This window comes from Zingiber officinale, chromosome 2A (assembly GCF_018446385.1).
Source record: "Zingiber officinale cultivar Zhangliang chromosome 2A, Zo_v1.1, whole genome shotgun sequence".
NCBI classification, from domain to species: Eukaryota; Viridiplantae; Streptophyta; class Magnoliopsida; order Zingiberales; family Zingiberaceae; genus Zingiber; species Zingiber officinale.
The window spans coordinates 124,019,199-124,042,621 of record NC_055988.1 but is presented as its reverse complement, the minus strand read 5'-3'; the positions used below and the strand labels follow the sequence as shown (position 1 = coordinate 124,042,621).

General features: G+C 36.7%; 2 protein-coding genes across 3 annotated transcripts; both read left to right on the top strand.

Annotated features, from left to right (window-relative positions):
* The first annotated feature begins 8,040 nt into the window (after nucleotides 1–8,040).
* LOC122042193 (WAT1-related protein At5g45370-like) lies at nucleotides 8,041–12,877 on the top strand. Of its 2 annotated transcripts, none has more exons than XM_042602185.1 (7): nucleotides 8,041–8,347; nucleotides 9,881–9,943; nucleotides 10,045–10,161; nucleotides 10,245–10,530; nucleotides 11,086–11,241; nucleotides 12,139–12,290; nucleotides 12,476–12,877. In XM_042602185.1, exons 1-7 carry the CDS (start codon nucleotides 8,145–8,147, stop codon nucleotides 12,666–12,668), a joined length of 1,170 nt encoding a protein of 389 aa, XP_042458119.1. In that variant the 5' UTR covers nucleotides 8,041–8,144; the 3' UTR covers nucleotides 12,669–12,877. The 2 variants fall into 2 exon arrangements, with proteins under 2 accessions (XP_042458119.1, XP_042458118.1); XM_042602184.1 differs by having other exon boundaries at nucleotides 9,872–9,943.
* A 1,495-nt stretch (nucleotides 12,878–14,372) lies between these two features.
* Nucleotides 14,373–15,595, top strand: LOC122039976 (peroxidase P7-like). The gene is made up of 2 exons (XM_042599375.1): nucleotides 14,373–14,639; nucleotides 14,717–15,595. Exons 1-2 carry the CDS (start codon nucleotides 14,430–14,432, stop codon nucleotides 15,458–15,460), a joined length of 954 nt encoding a protein of 317 aa, XP_042455309.1. The 5' UTR covers nucleotides 14,373–14,429; the 3' UTR covers nucleotides 15,461–15,595.
* The last annotated feature ends 7,828 nt before the right edge of the window (nucleotides 15,596–23,423 follow it).

Sequence of the window (23,423 nt, the reverse complement as noted above, 5' to 3'; positions counted from 1 at the left end):
ACACCACTTCCATAGCTGCAATTTCAGACAAACAGTCGAAATTCAGCAGGTTGGCACGCGATCGGTCACTGGACCGATCAGTTCCCTGGATCGGTCACGGTGACCGATCCAGGCTCCCGACCGATCGAAACCCTTCGATCGGTCCACAACTCTGATTTCGATAAGTTCGATTTCTCTCCACGAAATTCAGAAACCTCTAGAAAATTACAGAAAATTCCAAAAATTGTGAAATTTTGAGGATACATTCCTCATAACATATACTATCAAGGAAAAATAGTTTTCTATGAAAATAACTTCCCTTTTCAAATCTTGATACAAAGTTCAAAAGTCTTTGAAATAGCTCAAAGTTAACTCATTTTGTATCACTTTGCTCAATGATGAATGCTATCACTAGAAAAGCTTCATCAAGGTTTTTCAAATCAATTTTGAAATGATTTTAAATCATTTAATTTAGGACCATAATCTTTGGGCTAAATGTACATGACTTGTACATAAGCTTTCCCTATGATCCCCAATTTTGAATTAGGCTCATCTAGGTACAAGAACTATGCACCTTGTTCTTAACTCATCATCCTAATATCTCACACACATCTAAGGTGTATCAAACACATCCAAGTCAATTTTGATGTGAGATATGGGTTTAGGTTATCTTAGGCTAAGGTCTCATGCATTTTCTAAACATCAATTTGATCTCCATATCAAATTGTGTTTTTAACCTTAAATCAATTTTATTGATTATAAATGCAAGAGAAGATGATATGGCATAAAATGATATCATACATAATAACATGTGTCAGTGTCATGATTTCATAGCATAAAGTATGAAACTTAAATAAAGCATGACATTTAACTAACCTAAGCATTATCATGACATTATAAATGATCATAAAATAAATATGATGTCATGACATGGCATATGACAAACAATACATGGCAAATAATATATAAAGGTATAGAAAATACCTAATTCTAGCCTTAGTTGCCATTTTTGACAGTTTTGATCATTTTGCCATAGGTTCTATATTCCTAAGAGTAATAGACCTAAAATCATATACCAAAGATTTTTAGATCACTATGTGCCAATTGACTCTAGAGAACTCCTCAAATGTGATTGGCACATCCTAATCACCTTAGGAATAGCTTTCCATTTTATTTTCAAGGCTTGATTACACCTTGAAAATTCCTAAAGTGCCACCTTTTGCCATGATTAGGTTAACTACCTATTCAAGTAAGGTTGGCACACCCTAACTAATCTAGCGTGATGAAATCACGCTCCTAGGAACCCAATACCTATTGGAGCTCATTGGGTTTACTAAATATTCACTAGGGATGACTTCCCTAGCAACCCTCCTAATGACCCTCCTAGGCTTTGAAGCCTTGGTCATTTGGAACTCATCAAGATCAACTCTAGGGGTGACTCCCCTTGTGACCTTGGTGATGGTCTTCCTAGTCCTAGGTTTTGTTCCATAATCGAATGGAACATCATGGTAAGTGAGCTTGACCATTTGGGACTTAGGTTTGTGACCCAAACCTTTCTTGTCCTTGGACATTGGTTTTTGACCCTTAAACCCTAGAGATGACTTCTCCAAGTTCTTAAGAGCCTTTTCCAAAGTATCAAGTCTTGACCTCAAGACTTGATTCTCCTTCTCTAATACCTCAAGCTTTAATTTATCATTTTTCTTTGAGGTATTCCTAGGCATATGTCTAGATGATTTTGGATTTCTACCTAGATTTTCCTTAGCCTTAGATGGGTTAATTCTAGGGTTGGCTTTCCTAGTGTTATCTTTATCTAGGCTCACATGTTTGGCACCTAAGCATGTGTATCGATTTCTAATGTTATCATGCTTACCATTATTAACAATAGCAATAAGGCTACTAGCATGTGTCTTATTGCAAGAGTGAGACTTAAATGTTACCTTAGGGTTTGCCTTCGCTCCCCCTATTGATGTGCTCGTCTTCTTGTCCTTGTGAGGTTGCCTCCCCCTCGGGCATTGACTCCTATAGTGTCCTCTTCGCTTGCATTGGAAGCACACCACGTGCTCCTTGCCCTTGCGTGTTGGGACTCCGGCTTCCTTGACCTTTGGCGCCGGTGGAGTCTTTCTAACCCTCTTTGGACATTTACTCTTGTAATGTCCAAATTCCCTACACTCAAAGCACATTATGTGTAATTTGCTAGAAACTAAATGGCTTGAGTTACCTAGAGTTGAGGATGGATGAACGCTCTCTCCTTCATCCCTTCCGGAGGTAGACGCTTCTTCTTCTTGCTCCGAACTTGAAGAAGAACTCTCCTCCTCTTCTTCTTTAGATGTTGAGTAGCCCTCAACTTCTAAATCCATCCCTCCATGATGTGAACTCCTTGGCTCGCTTGACTCCTCTTCATGGCTTGAAGTGGAGTTCTCCTCATGGAACTTTGCCAAGTTGTTCCACAACTCCTTGGTATCATTATATCCACCTATCCTACACAAAACATCATTAGGTAAAGAAAATTCAAAAATTTTCAATACCTCATCGTTGACTAGGGATTGATGGACTTGTTCCTTGGTCCACTCCTTCTTCTCTAGGGTTTCTCCTTTCTTGTCCATCGGAGGCTTGAAACCTAATTGAACACAACTCTAATTTTCAAGGTTAGTCATAAGAAAGTACTTCATTCTTACCTTCCAAAACGTGAAGTCGTCGCGATCATAGAAAGGTGGAATGGTGATGTCTTCTCCGAGTTGATCCATCTCTAGCTTGTGCTCCCTCGGGTGTTAATCCGACGAAGAGCGACCTCGCTCTGATACCACTTGTTAGGATCGATGGTCGCGGCTAGAGAGGGGGGTGTGAATAGCCGACCCCAAATTCTTTCGTTTCTTCCTACGATTAGGGTTAGTGCAGCGGAAATAAACAATAGAAACGATAAAGGAGAAGCAAACCTCAACACGAAGATGTAACGAGGTTCGGAGATGATACTCCTACTCCTCGGCGTGTCCGTAAGGTGGACGAAGCCTATCAATCCGTCGGTGGATGAGTCCCCGGAAAACCGGCTAATAAGAACACTCCTTCTGGGTGGAGAAACCTCGCCACAGAAACTTCTTGCAACAGCAAGAAAGGTGTACAAAAATACAGTACAAAACAGAAGACAATATGAATGTACAAAACAAAGCTTGCCTACTATTCTTGTCGACTGGAATCCGAAGCAGCAACTTCAGGAAACTCACAGCAGCAGCTGATCAGTCGAGGAAAGCTCACCCGAAGCTTCAAGAAGGAGCGAGCTCAGCAAAGCTCAAATCACAACAGTGAAGAAGAAGAAGCAGAAGCTTCGGAGAAGAAGTAACTGTAGAAAGCCCTCGATCTCCTTTTATAACCTGCGTAAAGAAGACAGCGAAGAAGACGGAGATAGCCGTTGTCACTCACAACGGCTATACCTGGACCGATCAGGCTCCACCTTGATCGGTCCAGGGTGCTGCTGATCGGTCATGGGGACCGATCAGGCTCTATGCTGATCTGTCCCCAGACCGATCAGAACGCTTACAGAGAGTTGCCCAACTCTCTGTGCGTACCCTGATCGGTCCCGGGGACCGATAAGAGCTCCCTCTGATCGGTCCAGGGACCGATCAGTACCCTTTTCTCCCGAACTTCTTGCCTTCTGATCGTTGTTTCCTGATCGGTCTGCAGACCGATCAGATAACACTCAGTAGACTACTGTTTGGTTACTGATCGGTCACCAGACCGATCCAGATACCCAGTGTATCACTGGATCGATCCACTGATCGATCCAGAGCTTGGTTTTTGCCCAAACCAAGTCCCAAGCCTTCCAAACCAACATCCGGTCAACCTTGACCTATTGATACATCATGCTTAGCATCCGATCACTCCCTTGACCTGCTAAGACTCCCCACCAAGTGTCCGGTCAATCCCTTTGACCCACTTGGACTTTTCTCTTCGTGCCAAGTATCCGGTCACTCCCTTGACCTACTTGACCTTCACAATACCAGATGTCTGATTACCCTTGATCCATCTGGATTTTCCCTTGCCCGGCTTCACTCACCAGGACTTTCACCTAACTTCACTCACTAGGGTTTTTACCTGGCTTCACTCACCAGGACTTTCCCACTGCCTGGCTTCACTCACCAGGACTTTCCCACTGTCTGGCTTCACTCACCAGGACTTTTCCTAACTGCCTGACTTCACTCACCAGGACTTTCACTTTCACCTAGCTTCACTCACTAGGATTTTCACCTGGCTTCACTCACCAGGATTTCCCGACTGCCTGGTTTCACTCACCAGGACTTTCCGAACTGCCTAACATCCCAGTTAGGACTCCCCAGTCAAGTATCCAGTTAACCTTGACCTACTTGACTCTTCTTCATCCAACCTGATCAGACCCTGATCAGTATCTCTCTGCATGGACAGCTGCACCTGCATTGTCCATGTCTACATGTCTTTCTGTATTGTCAAACATCGAAACCATGACCAAGGTTTACGCTTGGTCAACTAGGTCAACCTTGACCTACTGGAAATTGCACCAACAGTAGTGATGGAGTTTAAATATTTTTAATAAAGTTAGTAAATTTTTTTTAATAAAATATGTTCAAAGTTTAGGATTTAAGGTTTAATATTTTTAAGATTTAGGATTTAGCCATAACTTATAGAAGCTACACGATAACTATTATAATATGTAGAAGTTACTTGGTAGTTGCTATAGTATAAAAATATCAATTATTTTAGTTTGTTTTGGATTTAGGTTTTAATATTTAGAATTTAGTTATAATGTATAGAAACTACTAGGGATGAAGCTAAGAATTTTATACGGGGGAGGGGCGAAAGGTGTGTATTTAGGTTGAGGGAGGGGGGATCATGTCATTTGCCTCTCATTCGTCCTCTATTCCCCACCCCCATTTTTCTAGGCAGGGATCCTCTGGCCTCTGGTCCAGGATCCCTGGACAAGTTATGGACCCCTGCCATTCATTGGTGGGGTGAGCTGGACCCACCTATTTAACAGGTGGGTCCAGCTCACCCCACCAATGAGCTTGTAATGTCTTCCCTGGTCCAGAAGATCCCGAACCAAAAGATCTGGACTCCCATTTTTATACCCTACGCCTCTTGCACTAAAAAATTAGGATGACCACCCCCATCCACCCTTGGCTCCATTATTCCTGACTATTTGATATCTGCTGCAACATGTAGAAGCTACATAATAACTGCAACAACATGAAAAATCAACTATTTCTCTAAAATCTTAAATCCTAAATCATAAACTTGGAGCACTATTAAATCAAAATATTCTTTACCAATTTAGCCAAAATTATTTAAATTTTATTAAAATTATTTGAAAACAATTACTATAATACTATAACAGTATTATATTAAGTGTTACACATTGTAGAAGCTACGTTATGGTGGCCACCCCCATCCCCCCTTGGCTCCATTATTCCTGACATTTGATATCTACTACAACATATAGAAGCTACTTGATAACTATAACAACATGAAAATCAACTATTACATTAAAATCTTAAATCTTAAATCATAAACTTGGAACACCATTAAATCAAAATATTTTTTACCAACTTAGTCAAAATTATTTAAATTTTATTAAAATTATTTGAAAACAATTGCTATAATACTATAACGATATTATATTAAGGGTTATACATTGTAGCAGTAATCTTGTAGTATTATATTAAGTGTTGCATAGTGTAGCAACTATTCTTATAGTTTCTATAAATTATAATAATTAGTTGTAGTTTCTATAATAGTATGAGAAGTAAGGATATTCTCAAAATAAAAAATCAGGTGGGATGTTGTTTTGATTTTTTTTTTTAAATGAGCGTATTTTTTGTTATTTTTTCTATATATTATTTTGTGGTAAGCTTTTACAATCACATATCCAAAGCAATTTATAAGGTTCATGTAAAATTTTTTTTTATTGATTTACATAAATATATACAACAACCAAGCCTTTTCCACTATGTGGAGTTGACTATATGAATTCTTCTACGCCAGTGGATATCATCCCCTACTATATCATTATCATCTATATTTAAATAGATTTGATCTTATTTTATTATTGTTAATCAAGTTTTTTATATCTTCCTATTATTCGTTTAACGTGCATATTTGTCATAGTTTCACATTATCTAATTGGAACATTTATGGGATTATCTAAGTGCATGTTCGTACTATCTTGAACTTTTCTCTTAGAATTTTCTCTCAATAAATAAACTCCAACTTTCTCTCTAAAATTCTCGTTTCTTATCATGTTCGTCATCGTATGTGCACACATCCGTCTTAGCATCATCATCTCTGCAACTCTAATTTTCTGCTTGTGTGCTTGAGTCATAGTTTAACATTCAGCTTGATATAATATAGAAGGTCTCTCTGTCATTTTGTATAACTTCCCTTTAGATTTTATAGGTATTTTACGATCACATAAAACATTCGACATTCCCCTCCATTTCAATCATCCTACTTGTAATCTATGTAAGATGCCTATCTTAATCCTTCTATCCTTTTGTAAAAATAATTCTAAATACTTAAAGCTCTTAATTCCAGTCAACTTGTCATATCTTATCTTAACAATTATCTCATTATATATAATATTATTAAACTTAAATTTCATATATTCTATCTTTACTTTACTAAGCTTAAAATCTTTTAGGTGTAGTGTTTCCAACTAATATTCTAATTTAGCATTTACTACTTCATGTGTCTCATCTAATAAAATAATATCATTTGCAAACAATATACACCATGGTACCGTGTCTTATCATGTTCATGATTAGTGTCTTATCATGTTCATAGACGTATTTAGTGAGTTGGTCCATGATTAGTATAAGAAGATAGAGACTTAGTTTCTTTTTTGAAAATTTTCATATAATTTCTCTTAGAATACTATGATAATTTTTTTTAGTCAACGAAAATCATGTGTAGATCTTATTTTTCTTCTCAATATTTTTTAATTAGTTTCTTGAGAAGATGTATGACTTCTATTTTGACATTTCAAATATGAATTCAAATTAATTTTTGATCACCGTTGTCTCCTATCTTAATTTTTTTCTATTACTTTTTTCCAAAGTTTCATGGTATCACTCATTAGTTTAATACACCTATAATTTACATAATTTTATACATCTCTTTTGTTCTTATGTAAAAGAACTAGAGTACTTACTCTCCATTGATCAAACATTTTTTTTTCATTTTTAATATCAGGTTAAATAACTTTATAAGTCATTTAATACATTATTACCCTAGACACTTTCATATCTCGATCAGAATATCATCTAATTCAACTATTTTTTTTGTCATATAAAGCTGGTTTTATTTTTAAAATTTGAATTCTATTATAAAAATATAAATTTTTTATTCATTTAACCTATTTAAATTATATAAGTTAAATTGGTTATCTAAACTTTCATTAAAAAATTATGAAAATACATCTTCTACTATTATTTTATTTTCTCATCATTTGCTAGTACTTTATTATATTTATCTTTAATACATTTTATTTTGATAAGATCTCTTATCATCCTCTTTATTATTTTAACTATTCTGTAAATATTTTTTCCCTTCTTTTACATTCAATTTTCAATATAAACATTCAAAGTTTTATTTTTATTCACTATTTTCTTAGTCTCTTTATTGACTATTACATATATTTTTAAGTTTTTCTTATTCTTAAAAATATATAATACTTTATAGGTTATTCATTTTTTCTTCACTTTCTTCTATATTTTTTCATTCTACTATCAAGATTCTTTACTTGGTAATGCATTCACCAAGTATATTCTTGACTACTAATTTTAATTTTGACATTATGTAGTCATGGTATATTTCTTCTAATATTGGTACTACTATTTTTTTAAAATATATTTTATTTTTTATTATTTAACTTTTATTATTTAATTTTAAAAATTATATATATATTTTTTATTAATATTATATTTAAGACGTATATATCTTACTATTTATTTGCTCGATCTTGTACTTACAATTTTTTTAATTTACGTAAATATATAGGTCAATTAAATAAATGTCAACCCTTCTCCTCAATCCCACGAGGACGCGTAGGTGCAAAGTTACCGTCCCTCTTTTTAAATCCCTAGAGCCTTCACCTTCCTATCGAGTGAAGGCTCTACTGGACAAGAGAAGAGAAGGAGGGGACGATGGTGATGGTGATGTTGACGAGAAGGAACGAGGTGCTGCGGGCGCACCTGGGCATGGCGCTGGTGCAGATGACCTACGGCGGTTACCACGTCCTCACCAAGTCCGTTCTCAATGTCGGCATGAACGAGGTGGTCTTTTGCGTCTACCGTGATCTCGTCGCCCTCGCCATCCTCGGCCCCTTCGCCTTCCTCCAGCACCGCAGGTTTCTTATCTCTTTCTACCCAACTTTCGAGCAAAAAAAATAGTGTTTTCCCCCCTCCGTGTTTGGATCCGTGCGTTAATTTTGCGAGAGGAAAATAATTTTACTCATTTGGTTTCTGTCAAAGATTTGATTTCCTGACCAGGAGACTATATCTCGTGTTAGCTTAAGCTTAGGCGAAGTTAATTGGCCTGTTGCATTCCAGTGTTATTTTGCGAAAGGTTAGCCTTTTAGGTGAAAATTGAGGGTCTTGGTTAGATTGTATGGATATTGTGGTTTATAGGGAAAAAAAATAATTCTTCTTCGAGGAAGGAAAATTCATACGCAAGAATTAAAAGTTGGTGATTGCGCAGGTAATCGTCATAGGGAATCATGGTAGGTGGGTTTGTTAGAAGAGGTACACATTTAAGCAGGAGGAAAATCTCCATCAGTTTGGTATTGCTTAAATATTAGGAAAAGGGTTATATCAATAACATAGATGTTAACTTTCCAACCTTAAGCCTCAGGAGATACTTTCGAAAAAAGAAAGGTTTTGAAAAGCAGAGATAAATAGAAGAGCTAGTACAATGCTCTTGGTTCATGATTCCTATGTAAAAAAAATCTGTTCTTTTTGAACGGGTGGCGCACTATAAGCTAGTAAGTATTATTAAATGTCAGCACCCTACCACACAATATAATTAGGATATTTAAGATAATAAAAGATGGGAATTGCCAATTTAGGCATAGATGAAAGTAATTATTGTGCAAAGGGAATTTAAAACAAAGGGTCATGATCTCATAAGAAGAAATTAGGACTATTATTGAGTAACACACCATCTTAGAGAACTGAAAAAACAATCAATCATTGACTGCTATATTAGAGTAGCAGTTGGGAGGAACTAGTGACATCAAACAACTGGTGAATTGCAAGGAATGTTTTGTAATTCGAAGAGATTGCCTAGTGGCTAATTCATTTATGATCTTTAAGGTTTTAGGAATCTTATATAATCAAAATTTTGTTGAAAATGCATCTTCTTGGTTAAATCATCAATAATAATGGTAATTTCAAATGAATTTGACAGTTGGGAAATGCAATAACAAAATGAAAGATGAAGAATTTGGTAAGCTGAAAAGATAATCACTGGATCAACCCTAGACAATATATCTCCTAATGAAGCCTTCATCTATGATACTTTATACTTGAGAAGGACCAAGGTGCAGGCACTTCATAGTCACATTAGCAGAGACTTAACACACAGAGAAGGAGATTGTCTGAACTCATAACCTATTTGTTAAATAGTAATTTAGGAAATAAACTGTCTCTATTTGAATATCAAATGGGAAACTTTTTTGATGTCGCTTTTTCAATCTTTACCACAGTAACAAATTGAAAACTGGAGCCTGTTTTTTTCCTTTGGACTGCAAATTACTTTTCAATCTGGTCCTATTAAGTTATTGTTTCATACACTAAAATACATTTCATCACTACACAATTGTTTTCTTTATTACCCTATTCTAGTTCATAGAGTGACGAGAATTATTTGTTAGTGTTGGTAGAAGTGTTCGTCTTCAACTGAACCAGCGCCTCTTTGCATCATTTTTCCTTCTTGGTCTCACTGGGTAAGTTCCATTATTCACTTTGATTGTTGTTTCCACTTACATTAGAGGTAAACTTTAGCTTATTTGAAATATGAGATCATTTGCTGATATACTTTGGTCAGGATATACGCGAACCAGCTTTTGTTTCTTCTTGGCCTTAGTTTCACCAATCCAACTTATGCATCAGCTTTTCAGCCTTCCATACCAGTATTTACATTCATCTTGGCAGTAGCATTGGGGTGATTTCTCTTTTATATTCTTTCGCATTTCCCATCATCAACTTATGTGTTTTTTATATTTATTTAGATGCTCAATATTTCAGTCTTGAGACAGTAAACTTGACGGCTAATGAAGGGCGCATGAAGGTTGTCGGGACCGTTATTTGTGTTTCTGGTGCTATATTGATGGTCTTTTACCGTGGTCCGGCTATAATTGGATCCAGCATTTATAGTCTATCTAATTATACTGCAGTGGGCATGAAGTCTCAACCTGAACCAGCTGGATTGTTAGCATCTGGTCTTCTTGGATTTGGTCTAGAGAAATGGCATGTTGGTGTTTTATGCTTAATTGGAAACTGTGTCTGTATGGCTACCTATTTTGTTTTGCAGGTACTTTAGCAGTTGCAGTGATCTTTCTTACTGGAATTAATACATTATTTGTTAGGGGTTTATTGTTTATGCATTTTTGGAAATTAAAACATATGATAAACCCAAGCAAAAATGCAGTTGCCGAATAGCCATACATGGAGTTGGATGTTGTTAAGATCCATTAACCACCCTAAATAGTTGAGATTTATGGCTTATTGTTGCACAATGCAAAAGTGACAACTGGCACGATATCCCAATGGTGATGCATTAAACTATCTAAAAATGTGATATAGATTATACTTACCCAACGAAACTGCATTAAACAGCTTATCTAAGATTATTATCACTTATTTTGAGGTATCTTCTGTGAAAATCTTGTTGAAAATGACAATGTGCTTGGAACACGTAAAGGATATACTTACATCTTTTACTTGAGCTCATCTTTCTGTTCAACTGTAAGTTGGTTGTCAATGGCAATCCCTTTTTTTCTCTTACAATTAGTTTGTATCTAATACAGTTTTCTTTTGTGTTATTTTAGTGTATAACTTGTTTTCTCACTAGCTGTTTACTATTCAGGCTCCAGTGCTGGTAAAATATCCCGCTAGTTTATCCTTGACAGCATACTCGTACGCTTTTGGGGCTATAATGATGGTAGTCACTGGGTTGTTCGCAACTAGTGATTACACTGAGTGGATGTTGACGCTTCCAGAGATAATTGCTGTTACATATGCTGTAAGGCCCAGATTCTGATCCTTTTTTATGCAAAAGTTTTTAGTGGATATTTAAATGCATTGCTTATTGAAAGCTATTAAGGACTGTTCTTTTTTTATATACCTACAATGACTTGGGGCGCTGTTGATGGATCACGCATTCCAACCAGTGTAACTTTGTAATTTATCTTTGATGTTCCATAGAAGCACCAATCTGATTGCAGCCTTAGGGCTGCCAACAACTATATAAAAAGACAATTGGAATCTTTCAGTCAAATTTATTCATTTTCCATTTGAGATAGTAATTGCCTATTTCCTTGTACCTGAAAAAAAAAAGGCTCGGTAGATGTTTTAGGATGTTTAGATGGGTAAGTAGACCACAGGAGCCATAATCTTATTTCATAAATGGTGAAGCTGAGGAGAGTGGGCCGCAAGTATTTACACGTCCTGTATGTAGCTGTGCTGCATGAATCAGGTATAGAGGGATTTAATCCCAGCCGGGTGCTCAATATCGAATTTGCAGGATTAAAGCCTTGCTGGTTGTACGGCATGGCAAAGGGCCTTACGTTCTAACATGTTTGAAGATAGAATAAATATGTATATAGAGATTTCTAGCAAACAGATACTCTTCACCATACATTCTGAAACATTTAAAAATAGGGAAAAAAATATATGTATATGAGGTTTCTAGCGAACAAATATTCTTCAAACTTCCTCAATCGGCATGTATTTCTCTGTTCATCTTCTTGGCTTACAAATGATTGTGGAATAGCCATTTACATTTAGACTACATCTCATAGCTGACATCTATGCTCGATCATGTTATGTAAGACTACTCGAACAAGGGAAATACTATTTAATGGTTTACATTGCTTTCCAAGTTAGCCTTTTATTATAGCAATTTATTTAACTTTTTCAGGGAATTGTTGCCTCTGCTATGAACTACTGGATAATGACATGGTCCAATAAAATTTTAGGGCCTTCAATGGTGTCCCTGTACAATCCACTTCAACCAGCATCATCCACTTTATTATCCATGATTTTCCTCGGAAGCGCTATATATCTCGGAAGGTAATTCACAGTCCTTTATATATATATATATATATATATATATATATATATAAAACTCAATTTTTGGCTATTTCATGTGCTGCACAAAAGATTTCTATAACTACGAAAAAAATAAGGTTTCCTGGTCAATGAATTCATAATAAACTTATGGTCACTATATTGATCTTTTCTTTCTTGTTTTACAGCATTTTGGGAGGAGTTCTGATCATTATTGGCTTATACTTGGTCACATGGGCTCGCTACAAGGAGATGACAGAATCAGTGCCAGGGTTCATTGGTGGCGACACGGTGACGTTTCTCAAAGAGATATCGCTTAAGAAAAAACAGGATGATTCTTCTATCCCTCTAAATACTACTTCAGATCAAGAGTTCACATAAAGAGAGTTCTTGTTTATATATATATATTTTTTCTTCTTCTTCTCTTCTTCTTCTGCTTTTGGGCTGTCATGAGAAAGAAATTACACATTATTCATGGATTCTAAATCTCGTTATCTCTTTGAAACAAAATCAACAAAACATGTGCAATGAGCAATTCCTATGAAGACTTTTATAATGAATGTTACAAACACACGTTAGTTATTGCTTCATGCTCTTCTCTTTTGTTTATCTCAAAAACCTGAAAGATTTGATCCGCAAGAAGTCAGTCCTCGTTTGTGGGCTCACAAAATCGTCAAACTAAATGATTAGTTTCAGAAATTTATCCATTTTTTTATTTCACGAAGTGTAAAATTCATTATGTGAAACACAAGAAATCTCGACTTTTTAATAGAAATATATAGTTTAATATTTGCCGCCCAGATAATATATATTAATCTTCATCCTTCAGCAGGAAGGAAGAACTATCGAATTGAAGTTTTCTTGGACTAAACACGTGAATTTGAAATTACAAAGTAATGATAAGTTTCAATGTTTTTGACTGTATGAGATTTAATATAATCAAATAAATTTAAAAAATATAAAAATTTTAAGTAAAATATTAAAGGGGCGTTCATTATTTGCAAAATTGTCGCTGAGCATTTCATTTTCAATCATGTGATGACAGTTATCGGTAATTACTATAACATAGAAGATACAAAATAATTATTATAATATAGTTAGGATGAATTTATAATTTACAATTTAAAGTTTATAATATATAGATGTTATTCGGTAATTGATACAATGTAAATATGTATTTACAGTGAATTTAAGATTTATGATTTAAAGTTTACAATATACAGAAGTTATCGAATAATTTTTACAACATATAGAAAATATCTAATAGTTACTACAACGTGTTAAGAGTGAGTTTAAAATTTAATGTTTAAGATTTATACGATGTAAAAGCTACCTAGTAATTATTATAATATGTAAAATCTACCTAATAATTGTTACAATATGTTTAAGGTGAATTTAGAATTTAAAATTTAGGGCATCTGATTATTATTATATCAAAATATTATTTATTAAGTCGGTCAAAATTTTTTAAATATCATCAAAATCATTTTTAAATAACTCTAATAGCTTTTATGATATAATTATTATAACTCTAAACTCTAAATCATAAATGCTAAATTTATCCTAAATATATTATAACAATTACCGAATACTAATAGTATTATTCAGAAATTTTTATATGATATAAATTTTAAATTTTAAATTCATCGGTTATGCTGGATTATATTTTTGATTATTTTTTTTTAAAGAAGTCCATGATTTGTCTCTTCATTCAGTAGGCGTCCTTTGAATTTTTGAACAAAATTTTAAACAATCAACTTGAAATATTAAAATATTAAGAGACTCGCTTTACGTACAATGCTCGATCACTTTATTCATTGTCCTTCGTGTACGGTGCGCGACTCATTCCTTCGGTAACTTTCAGATAACGATACACGCAATCATGAACTAACTAACCCCTGGAAAATTAATGGAATAGCAGTAATATATATATAATTGAATTGTAAACGTTGACTGATTAGCTTAGTCAATATTTGAAAAAGTCGGCGTTTCCATCTCACCTGCTCCTCCTCCATATCCCATACAAAGCTGAACATTTCCATGCATGCGGATGCACAGCATAATCTATATAATACGCCTCAATCTTCTCCCCTAGACATCCAATCCCCTCCATCGATCCATCGATCGATCACGAGCACAAAAATGGCACTGAAATCGTCGTCTCTTCTTCTTCTCCTTCTCCTCGTCTCTGCGACTGCACTCGTTTCCGGCCACCTGTCTCCGACGTTCTACTCCTCGACGTGCCCCGGCTTGCGGCGAACCGTGCGCTCCGCCATGGCCGAGGCCGTCCGGCAGAACCCGAGGAACGCGGCCTTCCTGATCCGCCTCTTCTTCCACGACTGCTTCGTCAATGTATACAGAAGATTGATTGGTTTAGTTTTGGGGATGAGTTAAGATCGATTAATTAATCTGTGTGCGTGTGTTTGCAGGGGTGCGATGGATCGATCCTTTTGGACAGCACGGCGGCGTTCGCCAGCGAGAAGTTCGCTCTCCCCAACAACAACTCCGCCCGCGGGTTCGAGCTGGTCGACGCCATCAAGGCCAGGGTGGAGGCGATTTGCCCGGCCACCGTCTCGTGCGCAGACGTGCTCGCGCTCTCCACGCAGGAAGGCGTCGCTTTGCTCGGCGGGCCGACGTGGACCGTGGAGTTGGGTCGCCGGGACTCGCGGGCGGCGTTCCAGAGCGCCGCCAACAAGGAAATCCCGTCGCCGTTCGACGACTTGAAGGAGCTCGTCGCCCTGTTCCGCGCCAAGGGCCTCGACGCGCGCGACATGACCGCCCTCTCCGGGGCGCACACCATCGGCCAGGCGCAGTGCTTCACCTACGCCCCCCGCATCCACGAGGACCGCAACATCGACGGCGGCTTCGCCGCGCGACTCCGGAGGACCTGCCCGGCCAGCGGCCGCGGCGGCGCCCGCGCGCCGCTCGACAGCCGGACGCCGTACCGGTTCGACAACGCGTTCTACCAGGAGCTGGTGGCGAAGCGGGGGCTGCTGCACTCCGACCAGGAGCTGTTCAACGGCGGGTCGCAGGACAAGCTGGTGAGGCGGTACAGCACCGACGCGGCGGCGTTTGAGAGGGACTTCGCGGCGGCGATGGTCAAGATGGGAGCCCTCCTTCCGCGTCCTGGGACGAAGGGAGAGATCCGGCGGAAGTGCAACAGGATCAATTAACTGAATTGCTATTTTTATCAAGCGTTGCTTGCTTTCTTTGGCAAGTTCTTTCTTCTCAATAAATCACGATCGAAGTGTCGATAAATTGCAATTTGTTTTTGTAAATCATATGAACAATAAATTATTTATTTGACATCTTTTCTGTCAAGTTCTTGAAGCCACTTAAATCAATAGTGATACATCCAACTAATCATTAATTGCCGCAAAAAGGAGATAACCGGGTGGATCATTGATAAAATCTCTGACAGCATTTATTGGGGGTTTTAGGCCAAACTATTTTGTCATACCGAACTACTCAGCCATCCAATTAGACTACTTAGCCGATGCAGTTTTCAATTCTTTGATAAAATCTCTCGTCACGGGTTCCATTACAATGTTGCCACCATGTATAATTTCAACAGTGGATCCTTCTATAAAACTCAATTTGTATGATTCTCCAGTTTGAAATGCAGAGTTGTGGGGTGGGAAAGAGTAATTTATCTCCTTCTCCAAAATCCAAAAAGAGTTATTTATATCCTTTCTATATAAATTCAAGTCAACACTCACTTAAATCCCTGAGGAGTCATTCTAGACTCTTTGGGTTCTTCCAGTGTTTTACCAAGATGGATTTTCCCTAAAGGGTGTCATTTATGGGTGGATCATTTTTTGATGACCTTCATCTAGAGGGTCCTCCAAGATTATCTCATGCAATCTAAAAGGAAGATAAATTAAGGATATTTCGCTTAGCACATGCAATGACCCTTTACATTATTTCACACATGTTGAAAATTGATCCTGTGACCTATTGTAGTAACACCACAAGTAAATACCAATTGTGTCAACTCGTGGGGCTCGAACTAAATCAATAATTGTAGCATAAGATTATTACGCTCACCCCAGACGTCCCTCACAGTCCGTCCCCAGGTTATATGAAGAGAGGTAAATCATGGAGCCAGGTTATAGTCGATCGCCAAGTTAGTTAGGGGGTGGGTCAAATTAAATTAATGATGCAAAAATCTAAACTAAGTTTGAAACAATGACATTCCAAATGTTGACCTGAATCCAACACCAAAACAATTGTAACTCTTACTTGTCGTCGAAAGAGTTATTATAATGTAACGGAAGTCTTCTATAGGAGTGGGCAACAACTAAAGCTTGATCTCAATGAGGAAGAGTCTAAGGAAGAAGAAGAGAGCCAAATCAGAACATGCCCAATTGAAAAAACCTTCTCTTCTTATATACCAAGCATATCTTGAAAGGATCATCTACCGTAAAAGCCCATAACTATTAATAGTCCATTAATATTAATAAACTGGATTATTAGATATACATATTGAATCCACATCCAAATAGAATCAACCCCCTTATACAAAATATATTAAATTACTTAATTGAGGTTTAATTAATTAATGATAATATTGTTGTGTGTTGTTATTAATCTCGTATTAGCCCACCAAATGAAGATTTAATCCTTCAATCTTCCACTTGGACTATGCGTGATATCGTATACACTACACAACATCTTAGTTGAGTTTAATATGTCAAAACTTGATGAGTTAAATACCCATTTAAATAATCTAATCTATTAATTCAATTAGTACAAGATTAAAGAAATTAAAGTTACTATAACTATAACAAAATCCAACAGTAATCATGATACTAATTTCATTAATAACATAGATCAAATATAGATGTGTACCCGTTGGGGCAATGGTGCAGCTACATGGCGCCTTCTCAGTTTCAAGTCATCTAAGGATCAAGTCTCAGCTTCAATAAATTAATGGATAAATTTTCCTTAATGGGCAGTTGGTTTAAGAATGCAGAGCTAATGAGTCGTCCTCTACTAGCGCTTCCTAATTTACTTTAGTGGTCGGTGGAAAACTTCCATCGAGTTGGGTCGATCACCCCTGAGTTTAGTTTGCATAAGCTGAATGTCTGGTGTCAACTAAAAAAAATATGAATGTGTAGTATAAGAATGATACGAAATGTGATAGGTATGTGTCCATTCTCAATTAGTTCTCTTTATGATCTAAAATAGGTTTAAATCATATTTACCAACCTTATACTAAACTATAGTGATAAATTATGATTCAACCTTATAACTCAAAATTGAGTTCTACATCATATTTATAAATATTGTATGTAAAATCGTAATAGTAAATCATAATGTCTTTATATTATAGAGTCAAAATCTCATACACATATAAAAAAATTTAGTACGTACAATAAGTTAAAAATACATGTGTTCATTTAATATAGAGCATTATACCAAATATAGATTCCTACTAAATGAGTACTTCGTCAAAATGAAGAACCCCTATATTCAGCACATGCTGATGAAACATCTTGGATGACAAACCCTTGGTAAGCGGATTTGCTAATATAAAATATGTCATTATATGATCTATTATAATTTGACCACTCTGAACTATTTCTTTATCCATCAAAAATTTTATGTCGATGAGTTTAGACTTTGACAAACTATGATTATTTTTGGAATATAATTCTGCAACTTTGTTATCACAGTTGATCCTTAATGATTTGTCATGCCACCAATGATTTGTAAACCTGTGATAAGATTCGACATCCATATCTCATGGTTGGAAGATTCATAATAGGCTATAAATTTTGGCTCCATAGTTGAAGTGACTATTAACGTTTATTTGATTTGCTCCATAATATAACCCTTCTACTAGCATGAAGACATAACCTAAAGTGGACCTCCTACTATCTAAAAATTTAACAAAATCAGAGTCTAAATATCTAATAATCTCCAAATGAAGGCGATCTCTGATAAGTGAGCATGTAATCCTTAGTTCTTTGTAAATATTGCATAACCCACTTTACAATTTTTCAATGCTCTATTCTAATGTTACTCAAATATCTGTCTAACAACCCCATAATGGACGTAAAATCTGGACGTGTACATACTTAAGCATATATTAAACTCCCTATTGCCAATGCATAAGAGAATTATTGTATTTTCTTAATCATAAGTTCATGATGCGGATATTGCTGTAAGCTAAGTCTATCACCATTTAACACAGGTATGCCACTAGGAGCACAATTTTGCATGTTATATCGAATGAGCATATTTTTTATAAAAGCCTTTTGTGATAGTTTAAGTGTCTACATTAAATGATCATGAATAATCTATATGCCTAAGACAAAGAATACATCACCAAGATCGTTTATTTCAAATTCATTCGATAGAAATGACTTTATTTTAGCAACAAATCTTTATCATTGCTTACTAGCAAAATATCACTCATATATAGAATAAGTATCATAAACTTATTTCCACTGAAGTTGATATGCAAATATTGATCAATTGAATTCTCCTTGAAATTGTATCAAGAAACCACTTAATCAAACATTCGGTATCATTGACGAGATGCTTGTTTTAAATCATAAATGAACTTTTTAGTTTGCATACTAGGTGTTTTAAATCTCCTGACTAAAATTCTCCGATTGCACAATGTATATAATTTCCTCAATATTTCCATTGAGAAATATAATCTTTACGCTCATTTATGTAGCTCGAGGTTATAATGAGCTATAGGTGCCACGATTACCCTAAGAGAATCTTTCGTAGAAATTAACAAAAAATTCTCCTAATACTCAATGTTTTTTTCTTTCTAAATGAATCTCTTTACGACTAGGCGAGCCTTATACTTTCCAACATTGTCATGTGAATCCCATTTGATTTTAACTATTCATTTAAACCCAATAGGTTTCATATCTTCAGACAATTCAATAAGTTATGTTGTCCGCCATAAACTTCATCTCTTCCTTCATGGTTTCGATTCATTTTTCTGAATGAGGACATTGTTCGACTTCCTAAAAAGATGTGGGATCATCTACCAACCTAATGTTAAACTCATGCTCTTGGAGATATACATAATCAGAAGACATTGTTGATAACTTATCTCTATTGGATCTCCTTAGTGACACTTGATCTTGAGGTGATTATGAGTCGTGCTCAACCGTTGGAGGAAATACCTCTATTTGAGTTGACGTCTCCTCCATTTGAATTGAATGCGATACGGGAATATTATGGTTCCTATCCCTTCTGGTTGTGCAACTTTGGATATAGAATGATAATCATTTCATTATCACTATATTAATGGTTACCATATTAGGATAACCAATTTTTTTCACAAATGATATCTTCCTAATTTTATCACTTCTACTATCCTCAATAAATTTGACATTTTTAGTCTCAAAAAAGGATCTACTTGAAGGGTTGAAAAACTTGAAGTCTGTTGAATTTTCAGAGTATTTATAAAATGTTAGGACACCCCGGAGCTAGAGAGGGGTAAATAGCTCATCTCGCTTAGCTTCGTCGAAGATGATTTACAGCAGATAACCTCAAAGTGAACTTCTCCAATGTTAATACAAGGATTTACTTGATATCCACCTCAAGAAGAGGTGACTTATCCAAGGATCCACACCTAAGTACACTCTCTACTATGAAAACACTCATTCTCAGAATAATCCGGAGGTGGAGAAATCTCGTATAAACTTACATACAACCAGAAGAAAATAATAAGCTAATACAAATAAAATCTTACAAGATTTATAACAATAAACCCTAGCTTGCTCTCTTCTTATCTAGAAGTGCCTTTTGATATTTGGAAATGCAGCAGCACTTTACTCCAAAAACCTTCAAGAACCGGCGGTGAGTGTCGAAGATGAATCATTTGAAGAGTCGTTTCGTTTAAACCTCGCTAACGGCTTTATTCTTCATGATCTAGGGCTCCCAATCGAGTGGTTACTCCCAATATATTACCATGTGAGATCCGAGCAATTCCAGCCATTCAAAAGTCACAACCTGCGCAACTGTCATCTCCCAATCGATCGTCTGATCGATTGAGACATCTAGATCAATCAACTGATTGATTTAGACGTCTTCTGTGCTCTCACAAAAAAGCACTAGAATTGATTGACCAATCGATTCCAACTACCTCGCGTTATCGTGAGAAAATCAGCTCCAATTGATCGGCTAATCAATTGGAGTAGTCCAATCAATCGACTGACTGATTAAGGAGCACACTGTGCTCTCACAATTTCTCTGCAATTGATCAACTGATCGATTGGCCTGCCTTTGCTTGCAGTAGTTTCTCAATCAATCAACTGATCAATTTACTAACCTTAACTTGCTTAAGTCTAGAGTTCCCTTGCCCAATATTCAGTAAACTGTGACTTGTGACTTTCTCATGCCTAGCATATGATAAACCTTAACTTGTCGGGACTTCGTGTTGGTGTAGGTTGCACCAGAATCAAACCTAAGTTTTGATGTTGTCAAAGGTTCAAGTTAAGTCTTATTGTGATCTAACAAGTTGACCAAGTGTGCAAGCTGTTTACTCAACTGGGAAAGCCCTAGTTAGAAGCTAGGTAGGAAAGACTTAGCATATCGTGGAAGCCAGGCAGAAAGACTAAGTGGCTCGAGAGGATTTGACACTTGGTGAAGAAACTCGATAGGTTTGGAGGACCATAGATCGAGGGAAAGTCCTGGGTGGCCGATCCAATGCTAAGCAGTAAAGTCCAAACATGTCTGGAGGACCATGTTTGGCAGGTAGGTTGAGATAAACAATGGAGGAGTGATAGTGAGGTTATGTTCCTGAAAGGAATAACCTAAAGTCGCTGATCTAACTGAAGAAATCGAGAATGTTTCTAAGTTGAGATCAAGACAATTCTACTATTTAATACTAGTCATGCATCAAATATAGTATTGCTGTGCTAATCTCTGTTTTACAAGAATATTCTGTATAACTTTATTTTGTAGGTCTAGCCTGATTGGTCGACCGAATAGGAGGAACGATCGACTGAACAAGGCTAACTCGGATTAGAGACAAGTTCAGACTAAAGCAGAGCAACATCCGATCAAGGCCTGATCGGTCGATCGAACCAATGATCAGTCGACCGAGCCCTAATGATGTGGCACCTATCAGATCAATCAGAAGCACATATGGAAGATTAGCTGATTGGTCGATTGAACCAGGGGATTAGTCGACTAAACGATCATCGCATTAAAGGCGCATTGATGAAGAATTTTGATGAACGGGGAAAGCTCACCGTTCAGTCAACCGAATAAAGCGATCGATCTACCAAACCATTAAACATCATTAATGCTCGAGGATCGGATCTCAGCGAAGAAGGTAGGGAGCGGGTTCGTTCGACCGAACCCAAGGATCGGTCAACTAAACGGTACTAATTCTTATAAAAGTGGAGCTCGAGGTCTGAGGTTGAACCAAGTTATCTGTTCATTGTTGTGGAAACTCTCTGTTCATGCTACTGCTCTGCAACCAGTCTTCAAGCAAGCGTCTACTTCGTTCAAGTGCCGACCAAGCTTCATCTCCCATATAGTGTCGGTATACATTTACTTTAAAGCTTGCATTGTACTTAAATTCACATAAGATAGTAGGTTGTTACTATCTTATATTCTTGCATATTATACGCATTACTTCTTTCCAAAGGTTTTGGAAAGAAGAATATTAGTGGATTGCCAAACGGTGTGATTAAGGATCATAGGGTCTTGGAGTAGAAGTTGACATAGGCTCCGAACTAAGTAATCACACGAGTTCTTTATTTTCCACTGCACTACTTCTGTTTTTATGAGTAAAAGAAAAGTGTTTTTGACGAGTGATATCCGCCCCCCCCTCTATCGCTTCATTATGATCCTATAATTAGTATTAGAGCCCGGTAGCTCTGAAATTATTTAACAATTTTTTGAGAAAATTTTCAAAACTTTTTCTTTCCTTTAAAAAATTTTCATTTTCTTGTAATCTTATTTCCTTTATCTCGCACTACTAATCCCAAGACAAGAGTCTTGGAAATTTCTTTTATTATTTTTGTGACCGCAAGTATGACAAACTCCTATCAAGAAGGGTACAATACAGTCCGGCCTGCACTATTCAAAGGGGAGAACTTCAGTTATTGGAAGAACAGAATGAAGTGCTACCTTAAGTCCGACATCGAGCTTTGGTTCACAATACTGAAAGGCTACACACCTCTAATGAAAGATGGAATGCCACTAGAACTAGAAGACAAGACTCCCCCAATGATCAAGAAGGCACAACTAAACTACAAGGCGATCAACACCATCCAGTGTAGGCTCACAATGGAAGAGTTGAACCGAGTCAGGCCTTATAACAACACTCAAGAACTGTAGGACCGTCTGGTAAAACTACACAAGGGAACCGATGAGTCCAAGGTAAATAAAAGAGATTTACTAGTAAATAATTTATTTAATATTAAAATACTTTCTGGAGAGACGACTTTGCAACTACACACTCGATAAAGGATATCCTCAACAACCTCTATCTGATTGGACACCACCTAGAGAATCGTGACATAATAAGGTACACACTAAATGTTTTTCCGTGGAATGCTTTGTGGGCATCAATAGTAGATGTCTACAAAGTTTCTAAGGATCTTTCAATTCTTAAACTAGATGAATTATTTTACGAATTATAATTACACGAACAGTCTAACGTAAATCAAGTCGAGAAAGGTGTTGCCTTGTATGCAAGGTCAAGCACAGAAACCAAGACCATAGCTAAGATTGAACCAAAAAGTGAGACTGACTCAGACTCAACCAATGAAGAGGAGCTGGTCAACATGGTCCGAAAACTACTAACAAAGAAGAAGTTCAAAAGGAGCACCAAGAAGTCACCAAACAACCAGATGCAAAATAAATAAGAAATAATTTGTTATGGATGCAACAAGAAGGGGCATTTTAAAAATGAATGCCCAAATCAAAAGGAAGGAAGGCCTAAGTCGATAAGGAGAAAGAAAGCCCTACAAGCAACATGGGATCAGTCATCCTTCGACGAATCTGATGTGGAAGAATCGAAGCACTCGAGACATCTTGCCTTTATGGCAAGAAATGAAGATTCCGAGTATGAGTCTGAGACCGACGCCGAGTCCAAGACCGACATCGAGTTCGAGAGAAGCTACAGATCCATATCCATTTCTGAAG